We start from the raw sequence: 14,335 nt of genomic DNA on the forward strand, positions 1-14,335 counted from the left end.
TGAAGATGAAGATAGATATTCAACCTTTAAATTTGATCAGATTTCTTCATTTGTAGCAGCCAGCCTTGGTTTTGTAGCTTACCATTTTAATTGCCGATCCAATGTGCTCGTTAGAGAAACGTGGCAACCTTTTCATCCTCGCCCATACCGGAAAAAGCGTCGAGCACCGGCTCAATCCCAACCTAATCAGCTTAATCATCGCTGCGCTTTCACGAGCCAAGCCTCAGTCGACCCGTGATTCGGCCCTTGTCATTGTGTCCCACAGCAAGTTCTTCTGCAATGGCTAAGACCTCGATTGGGTCAATGCCGCGGATAGGTCCAATCAAGAAGCTCAACAACGCTTCGACCGATTGCTTGACTCCCTCAAGCCCCTTATCCTATCCTTCATCTCCCTCCCCATTCCAACTGTCGCTGCCGTCAACGGAAACGCCGTTGCTGCCGGCGTGATGCTCGCTTTCTGTCACACTACGTTGACATGAGACGTGACAGAGGTGTGCTCTGTACATGAGCGAATTGGATAGAGAGATTAGGGTTCCTTTAATCTTCATGGCTTTTTTAGGGCCAAAACTTCGGTTCGACCATGCGCGATATGTTGTTGCTTGGGTTGAAGATAAAGGGCTAGGAGGCACTGAAAACGGGGATCGCGGAGGCCGTGCGCGACGGCGAGGAAGGAGTTACAAATGCTCGAACGAAAATGGCCGTTGAAATGAGAAAAGGGTTGTTTCCTGAACTTTGTGGCATGCTGGGAATGTCGTCCAATGTTATTGCAACTCCAAAACTTTGATTTATATAGTACTTTAGTTGTGTTTGATTAATGTTGTTAATTGTTAAATACAATAATCATGTTCGTATCAAACTATTTCAATTCAACTAATTTCAATAATAGGATAATTAGTTATTCACAACCCACGGATTTTAGTCCGACTTATCCTATATAGTTTTTTTTTTTTTTTGCTTTTCCTTTTTCTACTTTGAATTTGAATGGAACAAGTCGTTATGTTTTATGAAGATAAAATTGGATAAAGGGTTTCGTTCGGTATAATTATAAAAAATAATTTGAATGTTTAATTAAATAATCATTTAATTTATATATTTTAAAGTATTTTGATCCTCAATATTTTATTTTAGGATGAATAGATCTTTAATGTTTAATTAAATAATTAAATAGTCAATTCAACATTTATTTTTTCTTTTGAATATTTTAATCTTCAAATATTTTATTTTAAGATAAGAAGAACATTGATCATTAACTAATAATTTTGTTCATAAATATTTTTTTTATTTTCGGATAAAAATAAAATATTTGGGAGAACAAAATACTTTAAAAAAATAGAACAAAATGCTTTAAAAAAATTAGATAGTATGATCTTTAAAAGAAATTTAAATAAAAATTTGAGCTCAAATTGAGTTTTATAAAGAATAAATTAGATTCAATTAAAATTGGATTTAGAATAAAAAATTCTTGAAATCTCCGAAAGGAGAAACATGTCCCTTTCACCATAATGCACTAAAAAATATCATAAATAGTAGCTCTAATTTCAATAAAAAAAATTATGAATGTCTAATTTTAAATATTAAAAATCGAAAACTACACCATTATTTTGACCACTGCGTTTTGTACCTCTGGATCTCGTCTCGATTTCATACAGTAGCGGTTTCATTTGTTTTCTCGATTTCATTTTCGTTGAACTTTAAGGTTTTTGATCGAAAACGAAAATGGGATTTGTTTCTTTCGTCGGGAGAGTTCTTTTCGCTTTGGCGTTTCTCCTCTCTGCTTGGCAAGAGTAAGTTTCACTTCAGATCTTAATGGGGTCTGTTTATTTCTCGAGGAAAAAAGGAGAGGGTAGTTTAGATCTTAATTCAGATTTGGAACTCAGAGCTGTTTCGAAATGTTAAAAGAAGAATTAGTTTTTAATTTACGACGATTTAATGATATTTGTTTTTTTTAATGATTAATAATTGTTAGAGTTGTATGTTAATAGCTGTTGTTTATAGTAAAGTTGCTTGCTTTGTTGGAAAATTTAAAAAACTAGTGCAAATTAAGGTGTCAATTTGGGTAATTTCTTTATACATGTAAAAGTCTGAAATTGTATTGATGATGTTCATATTAAATTGCTCAGATGTTTATGCCTTATGGCAGTTATATATATATATATATGCTGATTCCCCTTTCTAACGTAGAAATATTAATGGTTAACTGTTGAAGAATTTTAAAGAGGCATTTGGCTCTAGTGGTTAGGCTATGATCCCTTGCTCAAAGATCAAGGCTCAAATCTCCTTACCCAAATCAAAGAGTGTTAGGAGTATGCTCCCTGGATTCTAATATAAAGAGAGGTCTTAGGGTGACAAAATCTTGAGGGACTTGGGATTCAAAGAGGACAATAACAATATTGAACTGGATCATGGTATCACGATGCTTGCGTGATGACGAATGGGGCCCCATCATATGGTGATCGGTCTTGACACCTTGCTCAACGCCGTGTTGTATCTCTAGGCGTTGTGCTAGACAACGTAGTTGCCTCAAGAAATTTTCCTTTTATTTTGAACATTTTTCTTTAATTTTACCTTTACCAGTAAGAAAGTGGATGATATAAAACTCTCATCTTCTTGATACTTGATTGTTCAACAACACGAACACTCATACATATATAAAAGAGCAGTAGATGATAGGAGATTTGAGATCTTTTTGAATGCAAAACTGTTTTCAAGCTTGAGCTTAGAATATAAATTCTGGAATTTTGCCGTTGGGCTAAGGTGTTTTTCAAAAAAAATGGTTATGACAGTGTGCCTTGCTTGTTTCTTTTCTTACTTTATGTGTTCATGTGTATAGGTTCAATGAATTAGGTGATGATGGGGGGCCAGCAGCTAAGGCATTGAAACCAAAATTCGATGTCTTCTCAAAGACTGTGTCAGCTCATACCGGGGTGCAAGTGCCAAAATTCGATGTAAGAATTGCTTTATTTCACGACTGAGATGAACTTATTTATGTTTCACGTTTTTCTAATTTCTTAACTCTTGGAGCTGTGATTTACAGATTAAGTATCTAGTTGCTGCTTCTATAGCCTTTAAAGGTGTCGGGGGCATCCTTTTTACATTGGGCACTAGTATCGGAGCTTATCTTCTGGTTTGTTTATGGACTTATGTATCAATTTTAGTTCGTAGTTCAATTATCAACTAAGTCCACTGATGTATTACACTACTGTACTCGTGTAGGTTCTGCAACAGCTCATAGTTACTCCTATATTGTACGACTTCTACAACTATGACACAGAACAGAAAGAATTCGGTATACATTTTACCAAATTCACACAGGTTCGTAGTTGATATATGTTTCATTTCTCCCTTCCAATTATACATTTCATGTCGCAATTCATTTCAAATTATATTTTTCTAACTAAATTCCCTTTCTCAGAACTTGGCGCTGTTAGGGGCATTATTCTTCTTTATTGGCATGAAGAACTCAATGCCCAAGAGACGACTCAAGAAAAAGGTTTCGAAAACAAAAACATATTGAAGAGGAACCTCTACGTTTTTGTTCGATCTCTGTCGACCTTGGTGAATCAACATATCTATTCATATATGCTTGCACAATGACTTTGTTCCTTCAAGATTAGGGGGAAGAAGAGCATATTATTACTTGGACAGCATGATATCGTTAACTACAAAGTTTAGTTCATTGTTATTTAGTTTTCAGAAAGGGTTTGATCATTTTGATTTTAAATATGCTGTATCTTTTGGTTTTACCCATGTTCTTGGAATCTTTCAATCCTGGATTCATAGTGCTTATTGATGTTGTGTATCAGAAAACATATCAACTTTGTGATCATTTCAAACCCCAGAATCTCCTGCTTACTCGGCGTACGATCGAACATTGAGGGTTTTTATCACATTTGATGTTCCGGTAAGATGTGAGAGAAGTTTCAGTCGATTTTGGTGCGTCGTGAAGCACTGTCGATATTTCCAAATGCACCCTTAGTGTGAATGATGTTCGTGGATTGAACCTCGAAGATGATTGGTACGATTGTCATTTTAACATCATTCATGTTTTATCTTCAACGATCTAAAAGAATAATACAAATGTGTTTGTTAACTTCAACTATGTGAAAGAATAATACAAATACTCTATGATATAAGAGTATGTCCAAAGCTAAATAAACAAAGTTATTCATGTGTATATAAATCTTCAACATGATTATCAATAAAAAAGAATATTCACAAACGTTTTCCTCGTTTAGACTTTTTCTTGTCACCATCACTCTTTTTGTTGTTATCTTTAGTTTCTCCTATTTATTCTAATTTTAGCGTTTGCCATTCAGACATTCACCAAGATTGTTTATACAAAGAGGTTACATTCAAATACCAGAGAATACTAATGGCGGTAGCAGGTGAAGTTTGAACCGGAATATGACGAAGCTAGTGAAATCAAAGCTTTTGACGAGACAAAAGCCGGTGTCAAAGGGCTTGTAGATGCTGGAATTTTGGGGGTTCCTCGTGTTGGTTTTTTTGCAAAATCCCACATTGGTTGTGTATAAGGAAGAGGGGAAATTCTTTTGTTATAAATAGAGTCCTCCTCCTCCTTAGTAGTTTAGCATCCCACAAATATAAGTCTTCTCTTATATTAAAGGCTATTTGTACTCTTTCTCTCTCTTTGTAATATTTCCCTCTATTAGTGAAATATTATTTTAGTAGTGTTCGATGACTTAAGCATAATTTTGGCCTAACCTCGTTAAATTTTTGTGTTCTCTTTTATGTCTACTTAATAGCTATTGTCGGGTATAGTTGTTAATTATTGTCCTATTAAAATTACTTGTCTTGGTAGTTCTATCTAAGGAAAGTGGGTTTTAAGAGGGATCATTGTGACCCCTCCTCTTTCCTGGGAATCTACCTTGGAGTGATTTTTAGTACAATTGTTTTCACGCTAGTCACTTAGATAATAGTTTTCAAGGTGAATTTGTTATTATTGGTAAAAATTAACCCAAATTCCACAATAATTGGTATCAACGCTCTTGGTTTATTTTAGTATGCTCTGTGGTTGCGGTTTAGGTTAATCTTCCACATCAGAAAAAATTTCCTTGGGATAATTGACATTCCGCATTGACAACTATTAAATAGAGTTTGTAGCAGAAATGGCAGACGACACAAAAACATCTACAAGAAATGTTGTGACAAATGTTAGATTTGCAGTGGAGATTTTTTTATGGCACCGGTCATTTCGGCATGTGGCAAAGTGAGGTTCTAGATGCCCTATTTCAGCAAGGTCTAGACATTGCTATTGAAGGAGAGAAACCATATGATGTTGAGGAGAAATAATGGAAGATGATCAATAGATTGGCATGTGATACTATTCGATCGTGTCTTTCTAGAGAGTAGAAGTATGCATTTTCTAAGGAAACTTCTGCAAGTAAATTGTGGAAGGCACTGGAGGAGAAATTTTTAAAGAAAATCGGTTAGAACAAGCTCTACATGAAAAAGAGATTGTTCCACTTCAACTATATACCAGGTACCACTATGAATGATCACATTACTAGCTTTAATCAGCTGGTGACTGATCTGATGAATATGGACGTGACTTTTAAAGACGAAGATCTGACTCTGATGTTGATGGGATCACTTCCTGATGAGTTTGAGTATCTTGTAAATACTCTACTTCATGTGAAGGTTGATGTGTCTCTCAGTGAAGTAACTGTTGCCTTGTATAGTTATGAATTGAGAAAGAAAGACAAACAAGAAAACACAAGTGTCGAAGCAGAAGCTCTTGTTATTAGAGGTCGTTCGAAGAGTCAAAATAAAGGAAGGAGAGGGCACTGAAAGAAATAATGTCCCAGGCTAAAGAATAAAGGCAAACCTGAAAGGGGAAAGGCTATCTCAGAATCAAATGTGGTCGAGTATGATGATGCAGATTCAGATTTTGCATTCGCTGCTACGTCATCAACCAGCTGTTCCAGTTCATGGTTGTTAGATTCAACTTGTAGCCACCATATTACCCCCAATAGAGAATAATTCTTTGATTTTAAAGAACTAAAAGGTGGAATTGTCTGCACAGCAAATAATTCCCCTCTTGACACACTTGGGATTAGTTTAATTCGCTTGAGGAATCATGATGGATCAATCAGAACCTTAACAGGTGTCCATTATGTACCAGATTTAATGAGAAATTTCATCTCTGTGGGAACCTTAGAGTCAAAAGGTTTAGAAGTGAGGGCAAAAGATGGATTATGAGGATTATCTTTGGTGCACTGGTGATAATGAAGGGAACCCGAAAAAGAAACAATGTGTATTACTTTCTGGGTAATACAATTGTTGGGACAGCAGCAGTGGTAACTTCTACTGATAAATAGGAGTCAGAAGCAACCAACTTATGGCATATACGCTTGGGGCATGTTGGTGAAAAATCCTTGAAATTGCTGATAGATCAAGGATTATTGAAGGGTGCTCGGGCTTGTAAATTAGTTTTTTGTGAGCATTGCATCAAAGGGAAGAAGACGAGGGTGAAATTTGGAACAACAATTCATGATACCAAAGGTATTTTAGATTATGTTCATTTAGATGTATGTTGGCCTTCCAAGACAACTTCATTGGGAGGAACACACTATTATGTCACATTTGTTGATGATTTTTCCCGGAGAGTTTGGGTGTATACAATGAAGAAAAATGATGAGGTGCTAGGATTTTTCCTTAAATGGAAAAAGAAGATGGAGACTCAAACAGACAGAAAAATCAAATGTCTCTGTACAGACAACGGTGGAGAGTACAAAAATGATCCATTTCTGAAAGTATGTGAAGAAGAAGGTATTGTCAAACATTACACTGTCAGATCTACACCACAACAGAATGGGGTGGCAGAGCGTATGAACCGGACATTAGTGGAGAAGGTTCGGTGTATGTTGTCTAATGCTGGGTTAGGCAAAGAATTTTGGGCTGAGGTTTTGGTCTATGCTTGTCACCTTGTCAACCGCTTACCATCGATTGTTATTGGTGGTAAAACACCATTAGAGAAATGGTTTGGAGAACCTGCTACAGATTATGATTCCTTACATGGGTTTGGTTCCACTGCATATTACCATGTTAAGGAGTCAAAGTTGGATCCAAGAGTAAAGAATGCGATCTTTATGGGGATCACCTCTGGTGTGAAAGACTATCGTCTTTGGTGTCCAGAAACAAAGAAAATAATCTTCAGTATGGATGTTACCTTTAATGAATCTACCATGTTGAGAAAGGTGACTTCAGAAAAATTGGAGCAGACAGATGGAACTCCCAAACAGGTGGATTTTGAAGGAAGCAGAATTGTCCCAGCCAGTAAAGAAACTGATGTTGACTCTCCTATGGTAGAAGAAGAGTCAGATGAAGAAGAGGTTCAGACCCAAGAACCTCCACAGCAACATGAATCAATTGCACTCAAAAGGGAAAGAGGATCATTAGACAACCTGCTCGTTATGCTGATATGGTCTCTTTTGCATCACAAATTGCAATTGATGACGTTCCTACCACTTTTAATGAAGCAGTACAAAGTTCAGAACATAAAAAGTGGAGGATCGCCATGAATGAAGAAATGCAATCCTTTCAAAAGAATCAGACGTGGAAACTAGCTAGTATTCCGAAGGGAAAGAAGGAAATTGGGTGCAAGTGGGTATATACAAAGAAAGATGGATTTCCTGACAAGAATAACATCTGCTACAAAGCAAGATTGTTGGCTAAAGGCTACGCTCAAACGGAGGGAGTTGATTATAATGAAGTATTTTCTCCAGTTGTAAAACATTCCTCCATCAGAATTTTGTTGGCTTTGGTAGCGTAGTTGAATTTGGATCTAGTTCAGATGGATGTAAAAACTGCATTTTTATATGGAGACTTGGATGAGGAAATCTACATGACTCAGCCAGATGGATTCAAAGTTTCTGAAAAAGAAAAGATGGTGTGCAAATTAGAAAAATCGTTATACGGTTTGAAGCAATCTCTAAGGCAGTTGTACAAGCTATTTGACAAGTTTATGATAGGGCATAAGTACACAAGAAGCAAATATGATCATTGTGTGTATTTACGCAAGCTATAAGACGGATCCTATATATATCTTCTTCTTTATGTTGATGATATGCTGATAGCTTCCAGGAATCAGACAGAAATTGCGAAACTAAAGACTCAATTGAACAGGGAGTTTGAGATAAAGGATCTTAGTGAAGCGAAGAAGATTCTACGCATGGAGATATCAAGGGATAAGAAATTGGGGAGGCTTTGTTTGTCTCAGAAAGAATATCTGAGGAAGGTTCTAAAACGTTTTGGCATGAATGAGAAGTCAAAACCAGTTAGTACATCTCTTTCTCCTCATTTCAAGCTAGGTGCATCCATGTCACCTAAGGATGATGCAGAACGGGAATACATCTCAAAGGTTCCGTATGCAAGTGTTGTTGGTAGCTTGATGTATGGAATGGTGTGTACGAGACCCGATATTTCACAGGCAGTTGGGGTTGTGAGCAGGTATATGCATGATCCTGGAAAGGAGCATTGGCAAGCTGTGAAATGGATTCTGCGGTATATTCTGAACACCGTAGTTGTTGGTTTGGTCTTTCAGCAGGACAAACAAGATGGTCAGTGTGTAGTTGGGTATTGTGATTTAGACTATGCAGGTGATTTGGACAAGCGTCGATCAACTAATGGTTATGTGTTTACATTTGCAAAGGCACTAGTCAGTTGGAAGATCACCTTACAGTCAACAGTGGCTTTGTCTACTACAGAGACAGAGTATATGGCAATTACAGAGGATGTGAATGAGGCAATTTGGCTTCAAGGGTTGCTTGGTGAATTGGGAATGGAACAGAAGCACATCAAAGTGCACTGTGACAGTCAGAGTGCTATTCATTTAGCAAAGAACCAGGTCTACCATGCAAGGACGAAGCACATCGATGTTCGATATCACTTTGTACGAGAGATTCTAGAAGAAGGTGGAGTCATAATCCAGAAGATTCGGACCACTGAGAATCCTACTGATATGTTGACAAAAGTAGTAACTGTGGTCAAGTTTAAACATTGTTTAGACTTGGTCAATATTGTTACAAATTTAAAGATGAATTTGCAGACACTACTGAAGATTGGATTTTTGAGAGATGTGTGTGGAATTTGCCAAGGTGGAGATTTGTTGGTTTTTTGGCAAAATCCCACATTGGTTGTGTATAAGGAAAAGGGGAAATTCTTTTGTTATAAATAAAACCCTCATCCTCCTTAGTTTAGCATCCCACAAATATAAGTCTTCTTCTATATTATAGGCTATTTGTACTCTTTCTCTCTCTTTGTAATATTTCCTCTATTAGTGAAATATTATTTTAGTAGTGTTCGAGGACTTAGGCATAATTTTGGCCTAACCTCATTAAATTTTGGTGTTCTCTTTTATGTATATTTAATAACTATTGTTGGGTATAGTTGTTGTTAATTATTTTCCTATTAAAATTACTTGTCTTGGTAGTTATGTCTAAGGAAAGTGAGTTTTAAGAGGGACCATTGTAACCCCTCCTCTTTCCTGAGAATCTACCTTGGAGTGATTTTTAGTACAATCGTTTTCACACTAATCACCTAGATAATAGTTTTCAGGTTGAATTTGTTATTATTGGTAGAAATTAACCCGAATTCCACAACACCTCGAATGTTTCATCAGTCACCGGATACCTTTGGGGAAACTTATGTTCCAATTGCTTCCCAGTATAGTATCCCTGTTATAGATCTTCAAGGAGTGAAGGAGGATCATATTATCCGGAAGTTGATAGTCGAAGAAGTCCGTACTGCATGAATGGGTTTTTTTTCAGATCATTAACCATGGAATACCTGCGAGTGTTCTTGAGAAGATGAAGGCTAGTGTACGTAGGTTTTTGAGCAAGATGTTGAGTTCAAAAAACAATTCTACACTCGTGATTTTACGAAAAAAATTATACATAATAGAAATTTCAATCTCCCCCCATCAGCTAACTGGAGAGACTCTATTTGTTGCAGCATGGCTCCTGATCCTCCTAACCCGGAAGAGTTGCCTGAACCATTCAGGTATACATACATATATATATATGTATGTATATATTAACCCTGAAGTGATTATGAACTTTTACCTGTATGACTTTGATATAGGGATATGATGGTTGAGTACTCGGACCACATCATCAGTTTGGGTCATTTGCTCATTGAGTTGATATCAGAAGTTATGGGGTTGAACCTTGATCATCTGCTAAAGATAGATTGTGCAAAGGGTCTCACTCAGCTCTGCCATTACGCTCCGGCATGTCCGCAGCCGGAATTGACTCTAGGGACAAGCAAACATGCTGATAATAGCTTCCTCACGGTGCTTCTACAAGACCATATTGGTGGTCTCCAAGTTCTTCATGAAAATCAATGGATTGATGTACCTCCGGTCCCTGGTAATCTGAAACTGACAAGTTTGATTGGACAAGACAACGACAGAGCCGTGTGGACCTTGGAAACGTCTCTGCCTTCTTCAGTTCTTTCTTCATCCTATTTGTAACAGAGAGACTTTTCTTTGATCTAAAACAGCCTTACTACACCAACAATTACAGAAAAGATCAACACGATGGGCTCAGAAACTGGCGAATTCCAAGCAGGTTCCGATCGCCAAAGCGAAGTAAAGGCTTTCGACGAAACAAAAGCCGGTGTTAAAGGATTAGTAGATTCAGGGATCACAAAAATCCCTCGTATGTTCATTGATCCAGACATCATCCTTGAAAAAACCACCCATTCTTCCAATTCCCAGCTCAGTGTCCCAACCATAGACCTCCAAGCCATCAATGAAGACTCAACTTGTCGTGCCGAGTTAATAAAGCAAGTGGAAAGTGCTTGTGCGGATTGGGGTTTCTTTCAGGTAGTCAACCATGGGATTCCAGCCAGTGTTTTGGATGAAATGATTGATGGGATCCGTGGGTTTCATGAACAAGACACTGAGATAAAGAAAGGGTTTTATACACGCGATACAACTCGCAAGGTGCTGTATCTAAGCAATTATGATTTGTTCAAATCCAAAGCTTCTAATTGGAGGGATAGCTTGGGTTGTATCATGGTTTGTGATGATCCTCCTCAACCTGCAGATTTACCTGAAGTTTGCAGGTACGCGGTTGTGGATTACGTTACTCTAATCAGGTGCGAGTGTCCGGACATATATATTCGATATAAGAAATTTTTTGTAAATTGCATTGCAGAGATATAGTGATGGATTACACCAAGCAAGTAATGACATTGTCGTTCACATTGCTTGAACTCCTGTCTGAGACTCTTGGGGTTAACCCTAGTTGCCTTAAAGACATGGGTTGCTCTGACCTTATGTTACTCATGGGGCATTATTATCCTCCATGTCCTGAACCAGAATTAACAATGGCAACCACCAATCACAAAGACAGTAACATCATCACCGTTCTTCTCCAAGATCAAATGGGTGGTCTGCAAGTTCTTCATCAGAATCAATGGGTTGATGTTCCCTGCAGACCCGGAGCTTTGGTTGTGAATGTCGGAGATCTTCTACAGGCAAGTTCATTCCCGTCAATCTTGAATATTGTACCATGACATGGTAATCATTGTATTCATGTTGTTTCCGTCTTATAATGTGCAGCTCATCTCGAACGACAAGTTCAAAAGTGTGAATCACAGGGTGTTAGCGAAACAAACAGGGCCGAGGATATCGGTGGCATGTTTCTTGAGGATGCTGGAAAATGGATCGAGACTTTACGGACCGATCAAGGACTTGTTATCTGAGAACAATCCCCCCCATCTACAGAGATATCTTGATCAAGGACTATTTGGCGGAATTCCACTCGAAAGGGCTCAATGGTATAGGTGGACTTCCAAATTTCAAGCTGTGAAAATCGTTCTACATAAGATTAGTGCAGCCAAGAAACTTGAGAGTTGCAGAAGAGATGATGGTTCTTACTTTTTGAATAAATTTTTATAGATTTGGTTACAAGTGTATGATGTTATATCTTCTAATTATGGTAGCACAATGTATAACACATAATTACATATTGAATTCGCTTTGATGTGGAATGATATGGCAAAATGTTTGAACAGATGGATTTATTGTTAATATGCAACTAAGATCTCCTATGAACTTAATTTGGTGACATTAAAACAGAGGAACCAAAAAGAAAAATCAAACACAAAGAACAATGGTGGAACCTAGACCGATTGCGGGTATGGCGGTTATGCAATAACGATTTTAAACGACACTGCTATCACTATATAACAGACATTATTATAGAGGAGAACTGCTATTTAAATCTTTGCTTTCAACTGATAGTACACTGCACATACATTATAACTCAAATTTAAACATGGTAACCAAACTCGCAATTTGACCAAAATATTTACCCACCGAACATTGAGTTTAGTTAAGGGGCCCAGTTAAGTAGTTAAACTGTTGAAATCTTGAAAACGGAAAGTGACAATGCTTTTGGCTGGTATTACCAATTGTCAACAAAGCTGTATAGTCGAGTTCCTTATTGTTAATGTCCTCCTTTTCTATTTGCCTTTTCTTTTGATTTCTGGGTTTCTGCAAATTCTCAACTTTGGGAATGTTTATCATCTAATCTCCATTTTCAGTTTCTGGGTCTTTCTTGTTTCTCTAGAAAAAGTATTTTTTAATCAACTATGTAGATTTAGTGCAATAATTTCTTCTAAAAAATGAGGGCATTTCCCGGAACTCCAGGGACATTGACAAGTCTATTTTTGAGGATTACACAGTGTGTTTTTGCATCTGGATCAATTGCTTCCATGGCTACAGATCCAAGCTTCTCCACCATCACTGCTTTCTGGTATTCATCCTGAATTTATTTAACCAGCATTTTTCTTTTTTCAAATTTGGTGTTAAATACAAGCAGAAATTTCTTTAGTTTTGCAAAATTTAGCCAGGCAGATGATCTGTCAATATTTTGTTTAGATGCTGAAATGATAGATTAAGATCTAGTTACTGAATGAATCTTTCTTTGAGGTTTCTAATAAAGCATTTCCAAAACATTTTTGTTTATATTATTTGTGAGGTACAAAGTATCTGCTTTTCTTGCTGTTTATGGCAACAGTGAGTTGAGTATATATTTTTCTATGTTTTGTATCATATTCCGTTGTTTAGCGGAATATGAAGAGTTGGGGTAACATAGATACGGGATATAAATGTCGGTAATCTTATGCAAATTCGTGTTTTTCATTTAGGATTTGTATTTGAGAAATGAAAGGGAAGATAGTAAGTAATTACTTAGTTTTATTCATTGTGGCAGATTCTAATGCTTATGCTTAAGTTGATAGATAAACAGAAACGATTGCTTTAGTATGAATGCATCTTCTTCACATATCCTCCGTATCTTCGAGGGAAGGTATTAGGATCAAATATACGAGGACCGGATCATGCTCTGTATCTTCATAGGTGTGATATTGGTACGATGCTTAGTTTATATAATCAGTGGCATTTCACCTTTTGCAGCATCGAATACAACTTCTGCAAGTTATGTTCGAGTTACTAATCACTGAGATCGAAGACATCGATCTTTGATGCATAGTTGAAGAACTTGCATATATCAGTAATCCATTCATATATAGTTGAAGAACTTGCATGTATCAGTAATCGCCGCGATCGAAGACTTCGATCTTTGATGCAAATGCCTAAAGCTAGGAAATATAAAGCTTTGTTTTTGAAGACAACCTTTGCTTGTGCAGCTACCTTATTGCTTCAATGGGATTGCAAGTTGTTTGGAGCTTTGCACTCGCTGTATTAGATGGAATCGCCTTGCTGAAAAAGAAGGTCCTCCATAATCCGGTTGTAATCAGTCTTTTCGTAGTCGGAGATTGGGTCAGCCTCTTTCAAAGCCTCGAACCCTCTCGATATTGTTATTCCGAACTGAAAACTCTCACATTTAAATGTTACACAGGTGACAGCTATGTTGTCTTTGGCTGCAGCTTCTTCCTCCGCAGGCATTGCCACATTGTACTTCAATGACTTAGGAAACTGCAGGTTCGAAGAAGAATGCCGAAAATATCAGTTGTCGGTTGCCTTGGCCTTCCTCGGCTGGGTATCGATTTCGATATCATCGCTAATCATGCCATGGCTATTTGTGGCCGGTTAAACCGGTTGTTGTACAGGCTGTCAGTATTCCTCCACCTTCCATCTTTGAAATTTTGAACGTCTTTATAGTGTACATAGAAAAGGAGGAAAAGAAGAGTGAATACATATAGTGAGTGATTACACTCAGCAGCATTGTTTTATTCCCTTATATAGGTATCATTTTTGCTTCAAGTTTGGTAAACAAAAAACATCCAATTTGTGAATCGAAACCGATGTTCCGGTCGGTTGGACGTTGAAAAACCGAGATAA

General features: G+C 37.2%; 2 protein-coding genes and 3 pseudogenes across 2 annotated transcripts; all 5 read left to right on the forward strand.

Moving 5' to 3' along the window:
• Positions 1 to 101: 101 nt before the first annotated feature.
• LOC120208212 lies at positions 102 to 784 on the forward strand (annotated as a pseudogene).
• Positions 785 to 1,613: 829 nt separating this feature from the next.
• LOC120208256 lies at positions 1,614 to 3,569 on the forward strand. The gene is made up of 5 exons (XM_039207571.1): positions 1,614 to 1,784; positions 2,831 to 2,945; positions 3,035 to 3,124; positions 3,214 to 3,312; positions 3,413 to 3,569. Exons 1-5 carry the CDS (start codon positions 1,717 to 1,719, stop codon positions 3,512 to 3,514), a joined length of 474 nt encoding a protein of 157 aa, XP_039063502.1. The 5' UTR covers positions 1,614 to 1,716; the 3' UTR covers positions 3,515 to 3,569.
• Positions 3,570 to 9,628: 6,059 nt separating this feature from the next.
• Positions 9,629 to 10,492, forward strand: LOC120207962 (annotated as a pseudogene).
• LOC120208245 lies at positions 10,441 to 11,928 on the forward strand (annotated as a pseudogene).
• Positions 11,929 to 12,620: 692 nt separating this feature from the next.
• LOC120208264 (CASP-like protein 5B3) lies at positions 12,621 to 14,127 on the forward strand. Its single transcript, XM_039207580.1, has 3 exons — positions 12,621 to 12,785; positions 13,681 to 13,813; positions 13,893 to 14,127. Exons 1-3 carry the CDS (start codon positions 12,655 to 12,657, stop codon positions 14,085 to 14,087), a joined length of 459 nt encoding a protein of 152 aa, XP_039063511.1. The 5' UTR covers positions 12,621 to 12,654; the 3' UTR covers positions 14,088 to 14,127.
• Positions 14,128 to 14,335: the final 208 nt, after the last annotated feature.

Source organism: Hibiscus syriacus, unplaced genomic scaffold (assembly GCF_006381635.1).
Source record: "Hibiscus syriacus cultivar Baekdansim isolate YM2019G1 unplaced genomic scaffold, ASM638163v2 tig00000538_pilon, whole genome shotgun sequence".
NCBI lineage: Eukaryota > Viridiplantae > Streptophyta > Magnoliopsida > Malvales > Malvaceae > Hibiscus > Hibiscus syriacus.